The sequence below is a fragment of the Aquarana catesbeiana genome, linkage group LG04, assembly GCF_042186555.1.
Source record: "Aquarana catesbeiana isolate 2022-GZ linkage group LG04, ASM4218655v1, whole genome shotgun sequence".
Lineage (NCBI taxonomy): Eukaryota > Metazoa > Chordata > Amphibia > Anura > Ranidae > Aquarana > Aquarana catesbeiana.
In genome coordinates this window covers 690184882-690194973 of record NC_133327.1, presented here as the reverse complement: position 1 = coordinate 690194973, position 10092 = coordinate 690184882, and the positions used below count along the sequence as shown (strand labels likewise).

Below are 10092 nucleotides of genomic sequence, written 5' to 3'. Positions count from 1 at the left end.
GTCCATCCCCAGAGAGCGGGCTGGTGGGACAAAAGTTCTATAGACATCTTCTGTTACTCCACAAAGGCCCCAGCTGCCACCCCCCCCCCCCCCCCCCCACCCCCAATTCTGACCAAAATCTCCACATTAAATAGGAAAACGAATTGTTGGATTGGACATGCGGGGACACCTCGCCACGGCATATGGCGGGGACATGATCAGAGATTTAATATCCTCGGCTTAAAGGAGCAGTACATAGAAAACTCACCTTCCTTCTAATAGTTGCGAATTATTTACACAACAAACACAAGTATAGGGCCGCCCCCGATATGTGACATCACAGTGCGCTCCATCCTTCTACACCGTGGACATTTCATTCTACAGCAGGATGATCGACCTTTCCAGATTTCTTCAGTTACATTACAGTAACTTATCATTTAACAATGTAACATCTTTCTTTTATTGGTGTTCAGATCTGATGATGGCAACGATGTATGCGATTTATTACAAATTATTTCAATTTTATTTTACACCCCCCCCCCAGCTATACAGAGCAACGTAACACAGACAATCATTAGAGTCCGGGATCCCAAGCTACAGGCCTTTGCCACAATCTCCTGTACTATGTCTGCAGTCTCTGATCATCTCCTGTATTATGTCTGCAGTCTCTGATCATCTCCTGTACTATGTCTGCAGTCTCTGATCATCTCCTGTACTATGTCTGCAGTCTCTGATCATCTCCTGTATTATTTCTGCAGTCTCTGATCATCTCCTGTACTATGTCTGCAGTCTCTGATCATCTCCTGTATTATGTCTGCAGTCTTTGATCATCTCCTGTACTATGTCTGCAGTCTCTGATCGTCTCCTGTATTATGTCTGCAGTCTCTGATCGTCTCCTGTACTATGTCTGCAGTCTCTGACCATCTCCTATACTATGTCTGCAGTCTCTGATCATCTCCTGTACTATGTCTGCAGTCTCTGATCATCTCCTGTACTATGTCTGCAGTCTCTGATCGTCTCCTGTATTATGTCTGCAGTCTCTGATCGTCTCCTGTATTATGTCTGCAGTCTCTGATCATCTCCTGTACTATGTCTGCAGTCCCTGATCATCTCCTGTATTATGTCTGCAGTCTCTGATCATCTCCTGTACTATGTCTGCAGTCTCTGATCATCTCCTGTACTATGTCTGCAGTCTCTGATCATCTCCTGTACTATGTCTGCAGTCTCTGATCGTCTCCGATCATCTCCTGTATTATGTCCGCAGTCTCTGATCATCTCCTGTACTATGTCTGCAGTCTCTGATCATCTCCTGTATTATGTCCGCAGTCTCTGATCATCTCCTGTACTATGTCTGCAGTCTCTGATCATCTCCTGTATTATGTCCGCAGTCTCTGATCATCTCCTGTACTATGTCTGCAGTCTCTGATCATCTCCTGTACTATGTCTGCAGTCTCTGATCATCTCCTGTACTATGTCTGCAGTCTCTGATCATCTCCTGTATTATGTCTGCAGTCTCTGATCATCTCCTGTACTATGTCTGCAGTCTCCGATCATCTCCTGTATTATGTCCGCAGTCTCTGATCATCTCCTGTACTATGTCTGCAGTCTCCGATCATCTCCTGTATTATGTCCGCAGTCTCTGATCATCTCCTGTACTATGTCTGCAGTCTCTGATCATCTCCTGTACTATGTCTGCAGTCTCTGATCATCTCCTGTATTATGTCTGCAGTCTCTGATCATCTCCTGTACTATGTCTGCAGTCTCCGATCATCTCCTGTATTATGTCCGCAGTCTCTGATCATCTCCTGTACTATGTCTGCAGTCTCTGATCATCTCCTGTATTATGTCCGCAGTCTCTGATCATCTCCTGTACTATGTCTGCAGTCTCTGATCATCTCCTGTACTATGTCTGCAGTCTCTGATCATCTCCTGTACTATGTCTGCAGTCTCTGATCATCTCCTGTATTATGTCTGCAGTCTCTGATCATCTCCTGTACTATGTCTGCAGTCTCTGATCATCTCCTGTATTATGTCTGCAGTCTCTGATCATCTCCTGTACTATGTCTGCAGTCTCCGATCATCTCCTGTATTATGTCCGCAGTCTCTGATCATCTCCTGTACTATGTCTGCAGTCTCTGATCATCTCCTGTATTATGTCCGCAGTCTCTGATCATCTCCTGTACTATGTCTGCAGTCTCTGATCATCTCCTGTACTATGTCTGCAGTCTCTGATCAACTCCTGTATTATGTCTGCAGTCTCTGATCATCTCCTGTATTATGTCTGCAGTCTCTGATCATCTCCTGTACTATGTCTGCAGTCTCTGATCATCTCCTGTATTATGTCTGCAGTCTCTGATGTCAATACAACCAGTCTGCCCAAAGAAGGATTGAAATTTGTCTGTGTCCTGCTGAACCAGCCGAATTTTGATCCGTCTGTTGCCGGCTTTAAAGCAGAGCCCTCCCTTACATCAGGGTCATCATCACAGCCCCCCATTACATCAGTGTCATCATCAGAGCCCCCCTACATTAGGGTCATCATCACAGCCCCCCATTACATCAGTGTCATCATCATAGACCCCCCTTACATCAGGGTCATCATCAGAGCCCCCCCCTTATATCAGGGTCACCATCAGAGCCCCCCGTACATCAGTGTCATATTCAGAGCCCCCCCTTCATCAGTGTCATCATCAGAGCCCCCCATACATCAGTGTAATCATCATAGACCCCCCCTTACATCAGGATCATCATCGGAGCCCCCCCCCCCACATCAGTGTAATCCTTAGAGCCCCCCTTACATCAGGGTCATCATCAGAGTCCCTCCTACATCAGTGTCATCATCAGAGCCCCCCCTTACATCAGGGTCATCATCAGAGCCCCCCTACATCAGTGTCATCATCAGGGCCCCCCCTTACATCAGGGTCATCATCGGAGCCCCCCCTTACATCAGGGTCATCATCAGAGCCCCCCTACATCAGTGTCATAATCAGAGCCCCCCCTAACATCAGGGTCATCATCAGAGCCCCCCACCTTACATCAGGGTCATCAGAGCCCCCCCTTACATCAGGGTCATCATCAGAGCCCCCCACTTTACATCAGGGTCATCAGAGCCCCCCCTTACATCAGGGTCATCATCAGAGCCCCCCACCTTACATCAGGGTCATCAGAGCCCCCCCTTACATCAGGGTCATCATCAGAGCCCCCCACCTTACATCAGGGTCATCATCAGAGCCCCCTGCTTACATCAGACGTAGGGACCATGGACAGCCCCCCCAACCTCAATCCTGAGTCGATAAGGGTACACTACGGACCCCAGCTGTGGGCCGGAAGGAATCTTGTAGTGGGCCAGATGCGGCCCGTGGGCCGTAGTTTGGAGACCCCTGCCATGGCAAGAGAGGGCTTCTACCTTCCTACATCCAAGGGGTCCAAAGAGAAGGAATGTAGCCCCCAACCCCCCCATAACAGGATGTCAGATCCTAAAATATTTGTAGATTTTTAGATGGAGACATTTTAGTGTCACTTTAAGGCGCCTCATTTCTATTGCAGGTAAGAACGGACACGGAATGGTTACATAGTTGCGCCTCGTTTCTATTTCAGGTAAGAACGGACACGGAATGGTTACATAGTTGCGCCTCGTTTCTATTTCAGGTAAGAACGGACACGGAATGGTTACATAGTTGCGCCTCGTTATTATTTCAGGTAAGAATGGACACGGAATGGTTACATAGTTGCGCCTCGTTATTATTTCAGGTAATAATGGACACGGAATGGTTACATAGTTGCGCCTCGTTATTATTTCAGGTAATAATGGACACGGAATGGTTACATAGTTGCGCCTCGTTATTATTTCAGGTAATAATGGACACGGAATGGTTACATAGTTGCGCCTCGTTTCTATATCAGGTAAGAACGGACACGGAATGGTTACATAGTTGCGCCTCGTTATTATTTCAGGTAATAATGGACACGGAATGGTTACATAGTTGCGCCTCGTTTCTATATCAGGTAAGAACGGACACGGAATGGTTACATAGTTGCGCCTCGTTATTATTTCAGGTAATAATGGACACGGAATGGTTACATAGTTGCGCCTCGTTTCTATATCAGGTAAGAACGGACACGGAATGGTTACATAGTTGCGCCTCGTTTCTATATATATTAGTGAGTTGAACTTATTTCCCCTGATGACAATGTACAGCCTGCTCCCCCCCCCCCCTCCCTGAGTATAACAGGAAAGGAGGGGGAGGGCCTGAACTTCATCTCTCTGCAGAACGCCTGGCCCAGCTTGCTATCACTTTCCCTTTAAATAAAGGGCCGGCCTCCTGAAAAAAAGTGACACAGTTTTCCCCGAGCCAGCCAATGGGAGCGCAGCGCCGAGGGCCCTTGTGTTTTGTTACAAGTTGCACAGAGCCCTGCAGACAGAGAGGCAGTGTGTGTGTGTGAATGTGTGTGCTAGGAGTGTGCATGAGTGAGAAGCAATGGAGACTTCCACCCCACTCCCAGGACAACCTAAAGCCCACAACTGAGCACCAAGTTGGGGGGGTGGGGGGTGATGTAAGCCAAGGGGCGCCCCAACGTAAAAAAAAAAACCCAATCCAATCCGGCACCGTCGCTGCTGCTGCACGCCTTCTCCCAGAACCTGAAAACCCGGCAACTTTTTTTTGCCTAGTTTTCTTATTTTAGAGATTTTTTTTTTTTTTTTGTATTCGAAACCGGAAAAGCCTACGTGCCTACAAAAAAAAAAGACCAAAAAAATAACAAAAAAAAAAACTATAACAAAAAAAAATATATATTAAATGCCTGTGGAGGTTTTAGAGCCTGCAGAATTTTTCCTTCTTCTCGGAGTGTGTAAGCGTGTGTGAGTGCGTGTGCAAATGAGAGTTTAACCCCTTCCTCCTCCTCCTCCTCGGGATCTGTACAATGCTGAAGGTTCTAACCAAGAAGTTACGGAACCAAAGCCTGAGCGAGATCCAGCCCTACCAACTCAAGGTAACCTCAAAAATTTCAATTTGACATGGTTTTTTTTTTTTTTTTTTTTTTTTTTTTTTATAAGTTTTTGCTCATGAAGGTTTGGGGGAGAGCAGAAGGAGGCTTGGAGGTCTCCAAGGTCTGATGGTCTTCTACATGATTATTATTATTATACAGGATTTATAAAGTGCCAACAGTTTATGCAGCGCTTTACAATATAAAAAGGAGACAATACAGTTACAATACAATAAAATACAAGAGGATTAAGAGGGCCCTGCTCAGAAGAGCTTACAATCTAATAATATGATGACCAGGGCTATAATTATCCGCCATGCTGGCCCAGCTGCGTGCGTTTGCATTATTCATTCTGGGATAGAATACCTGGTGGGGTGGTGAAGGCGTTGGGTGAGGAGAGCCGGTGGCTGAAGGAAAGAGGAGGCCTTGCTTTTTTTGCTTATCTGTTGTAATCTTCCAGGCTTTTCGAGGGCTGAGTAGGCCTCTCCAGGACCCACTGAGCACTTTTACTCTGAAAGGCTGACCCATGCCGGTCCTAAATTCAAGTGCAATAGAGTTGGAAGGGGGGGGGGGGGGGGGGGGGGGGCGCCTGCGCTGGGCATGCTGGTGGGCTTCACTCAGACTGGACTTGAACTAGAAATACCTTTTATGAGAAATAAAAAAGGTCATAAAGATAAAATACAAGATAGACTGTAAAAGTGTTAAACAAAAAATAAAATACAAGATACAAAAATAAACAAATAATAATTATAACATAGTATTTATTTATTGATATTATTTGTTACATTATTTATATTATATGAATTAAAAAAATGTGTGTGTGTGTGTGTATGTATATATATCTTATGGTTCATAAGTCTTTTTAGGCTATGAAAGGCTCATAATTAGTACATTTACAGCTGAACTCCATGTGGATGTATAAGACATATATTAATGCAGCTCTATGATCAATAATACTTTATTGATCAGGATAAGAGCGCTACCATATACTATACTAATACATCACCAAGTAATAAAAACTCATATCAAATATAAAATAACAATATATAAATTCCATTGAATAAATATATAAAGTTTATGTGAATCCAAGGAGGTTTTTTCAGTGCAACGTCAACCTAATCGGATGTGCGGTATAAAGTGCCAAGACAAACATCAGTGCAAAATTGGTGCTCCCCACTGTGTGCTCCCTCTCTGTGTGCTCCTCCTCTGTGCGCTCCCCCCTCTGTGCGCTCCCCCCTCTGTGCGCTCCCCCCTCTGTGCGCTCCCTCTCTGTGTGCTCCCCCTCTCTGTGTGCTCCCCCTCTGTGTGCGCTCCCCCTCTGTGTGCGCTCCCCCTCTGTGTGCGCTCCCCCCTCTGTGCGCTCCCCCCTCTGTGCGCTCCCCCCTCTGTGCGCTCCCCCTCTGTGTGTGCTCCCCCTCTGTGTGTGCTCCCCCTCTGTGTGTGCTCCCCCTCTGTGTGTGCTCCCCCTCTGTGCGCTCCCCCCTCTGTGCGCTCCCCTCTCTGTGCGCTCCCTCTCTGTGCGCTCCCTCTCTGTGTGCTCCCCCTCTGAGCGCTCCCCCTCCCCCTCTGTGCGCTCCCTCTCTGTGTGCTCCCCCTCTGAGCGCTCCCCCTCCCCCTCTGTGCGCTCCCTCTCTGTGTGCTCCCCCTCTCTGTGCGCTCCCTCTCTGTGCGCTCCCCCCCTCTGTGCGCTCCCCCCTCTGTGCGCTCCCCCCTCTGTGCGCTCCCCCCTCTGTGCGCTCCCCCCTCTGTGTGCTCCCCCTCTGTGTGCTCCCCCTCTGTGTGCTCCCCCTCTGTGTGCTCCCCCTCTGTGCGCTCCCCCTCCCCCTCTGTGTGCTCCCTCTCTGTGCGCTCCCTCTCTGTGTGCTCCCCCTCTCTGTGTGCTCCCCCTCTCTGTGTGCTCCCCCTCTCTGTGTGCTCCCTCTCTCTGTGCGCTCCCTCTCTCTGTGCGCTCCCTCTCTGTGCGCTCCCTCTCTGTGCGCTCCCCCCCTCTGTGTGCGCTCCCCCTCTGTGTGCGCTCCCCCTCTGTGTGCGCTCCCCCTCTGTGTGCGCTCCCCCTCTGTGTGTGCTCCCCCTCTGTGTGCGCTCCCCCCCTCTGTGTGCGCTCCCCCCCTCTGTGTGCGCTCCCCTTCTGTGCTCCCCTCTGTGTGCGCTCCCCCTCTGTGTGCGCTCCCCCTCTGTGTGCGCTCCCCCCCTCTGTGTGTGCTCCCCCTCTGTGTGTGCTCCCCCCCTCTGTGTGTGCTCCCCCTCTGTGTGTGCTCCCCCTCTGTGTGTGCTCCCCCTCTGTGTGCGCTCCCCTTCTGTGCTCCCCTCTGTGTGCTCCCCTCTGTGTGCTCCTCTCACTCACCGGAGGCCTGCGTTGTCCTTACTGGGCCATCAGAAATCCCGGAATCCCATTGAGAAATGTGCAAACGTTATGAGGACTGCTGGGCTCTGTGGTCCCACAGGCTGTAACTCCAGATACAAAAGATGTTGTCCACAACGAACCTCCAGGGTAATTGGTTTTTTTACAATAAATATACAGAATTATAGAGCTTCTTCTGCCATTTGTACCCATCCCTGGAGGACAACACCTTTATGTGACCTTGTATCAGCCTCCTGCAGTCCCCTGTACAGCATGGCTAGGGTTTGAGAGGAAGAAATAGTACAAGGAGCCAATCAGTTCATATGCTGACAAGAAGCATGCTGATAGGAGGAGAGAGCCGAGTGACGAAGAGATGAGCTCATCCCTGAGCTGCTTCTCCTTTCACTGTCCAGTCACGGGTTGGGGGCTGGTCCGGGATGACCTGGGCTCAGAGGAAGTGGGATGACTGATACTGGTCATCAGACTGAGGACATCTAGTGGCAGGATTAAAGGGGAATGACCGTTATATTGTTGTTTTGGTCAGAGTTTTGCTTTAATTAGTAGAAACAAATCTGCATTTCTGAAAGGCTCCTGCAACCTTTGGGCCTGTGATTTATATTGTTTTCTTTTATTATGTCCTTCAGTATGTGAATTATGAATAGAGACCCATTATTGTTACCTACTATAGGAACCAAGTCCTGAAATAATCTGAAAACGGATTCATATATATATAATAAATATAATAAATATATCATGTAATACAATCTTTGTAACCTGACATTCAGGCGATAAAGTCACACAGTAGAAATCCATATATAAGAGATGCCAAAGGATGAATATTTGGCTCCATCCAGTACAGCGCTTGGCACGGCCGGTGACCCGACTCTTCCCTATTGCAGTTAATAGATGCAGCTTGGTCAGCTCTCCCCCCCCAGCCTGTGATTGGACAAACAAAGGAACAGCAGCAGGGGGGAGGAGCTCACCTTTCCTGGGCTGCCTCACCCTCTCCCAGTCTGAGTGCTGCTGTGCAGGGGATTGTAAATTGGAATTCGGTTACCTTCGCTACGTGTGGGAGTTGCTTTTGTTCCTGTTTTTGGTAAATACACTGTTAGTTAAATAGTTCTGTTTGCTCAGCAGCTGTATTCTCCCATCGGCATGGTGGGGCCTTCTATGGGTTCTACCACCAGGGGGCAGACGAGTCATGAAGAGTCTGTATTGAGGGTCCCTTCTATCAGCGGGGGACGTGATTGGACGCTCTGCGCTGTGTATGGCGGAGGAGCTCCGATTTTTATAAACCAAGAAATGTGGACGCGCAAATTCCCAGGACAGCCCAAAGAAGGCAGCCTATCGCTGTACTGGGAACCAGTGACATCACTGCGGCAGGCGCTCTGCGTCGCGGCTCGCGGATGTCCATAGCTTCTCATTAATCGATCGATCAGTTATTGATTTATCACACAGCTATCTTTATTTACAGCATAATGAAACCCAAATTAGGGAGTCGCGACAACGATTACGCGATCGGTAGAGAACGTGCGAACGCTATTTTTATTAAACATTCTTTTAGGGGCCATTCACAGCAACTAGGTCCGCTGGCGGTGCAGGAAATACACGTGCGTTGTGTTTTGTGCATTAACATGCATTGCATTGGGGCAGCCCATTCATTTGAGCGCAACACAGCAATAATCGCATATGCAGCAGTTTCGCAAAAGCGCGCTATGGCATTGAGCTGCAACACGCGTCCACAAGGTACGCTGGGGGTGCGATTCAGAACAAAAGGACTGCATCGCACCAACCCATGTATCACGTGTTGCAGTAATTCACATTTTACGTTTCTGTGAATGCGCGCAAAAGTGCGATTTTGTGTGCCACATGCGTAGGGCAGCCCATTGATTACAATCGTCTGCCTTATGCGCTATAAACGCGACAAAGTAGCTCACACACCTTTTTCAAGTGTCAAGCTTTGTGCGTTTTTTGACCGCGTTCTTTTCCGTGTTTTAACACCCTTTTTTTATTCATGCGACAAACACCCGTCTTTTTTGCCCCTGTTCAGAGTGCCATTAACAATGAACGACAACACAAGCACAACAGGAGTGTTTCGTAAGCGCATGCACAAAATTGCGCGCTTTTATAGGGTGTGAATGCGACCCGAAACTCACTGTATTGGCTTAACTTCTTGACGCCGGCCCTTTAAGAGGTTTCTGAAGCCGGGCAGTGAGGTGGGGTTCAGTGGCGTCCGCTCCATATGGGGCGCTGCCCCCGGATCCATGCGCCCGGCCCCCTAATTTACATGCAGGGCGCCGGACGCATGGATTTCAATGGGGTTTTCTTTTTTTTTCAAAGCACGTGATTAGATCCTGAGGCTCTAATTGGCTTCAAAAAAGGATGGACTTGGGATCAGTGCACTGTGCCCCCGAGCCCACCCACTTGTGTGACATTAGCAAATTCATTTTCATTATGGTTTTCCTGATTCTCCTCTCGGCCAATCAGGAAGCGGGTACTAAGACCCGACTGGCCAAGAGGAGAAGCGACCGTATTGGCCGGGAGCAGAGGGGGGGGGGCGCCGAGGAGGAGACGCAGGGGGAAGCCGCTGAATCGGCCTGGGTGGGGTAAGTACAGGGCTGATGGGTGATCGACCGAGTGACGAGGGGGTTGGGGGTTTGACTGACTGATCGAGCGATGGGGGGAGGGTGGTAAGTGCGGGGCTGATGGGTGATCGACCCAGTGACGAGGGGGTTGGGGGTCTGACCGATCGAGCGATGGATCCACCTAAAAGAATGGACAGATGGATCCGA

The 10092-nt window shown here is 48.9% G+C and overlaps 1 protein-coding gene across 2 annotated transcripts in view; it reads left to right on the top strand.

The window, feature by feature from the left end:
- The first annotated feature begins 4352 nt into the window (after positions 1 to 4352).
- Positions 4353 to 10092, top strand: part of LOC141141076 (uncharacterized) — a 113256-nt gene continuing 107516 nt past the window's right edge. Inside the window, exon 1 of one of the 2 annotated variants that reach the window (XM_073628770.1) lies at positions 4353 to 4965. In XM_073628770.1, coding sequence (XP_073484871.1) covers positions 4897 to 4965 — 69 coding nt within the window. In that variant the 5' untranslated portion in view covers positions 4353 to 4896. The remainder of the gene's footprint in view (positions 4966 to 10092) is intronic. The other variant, XM_073628769.1, reaches the window with a different exon arrangement.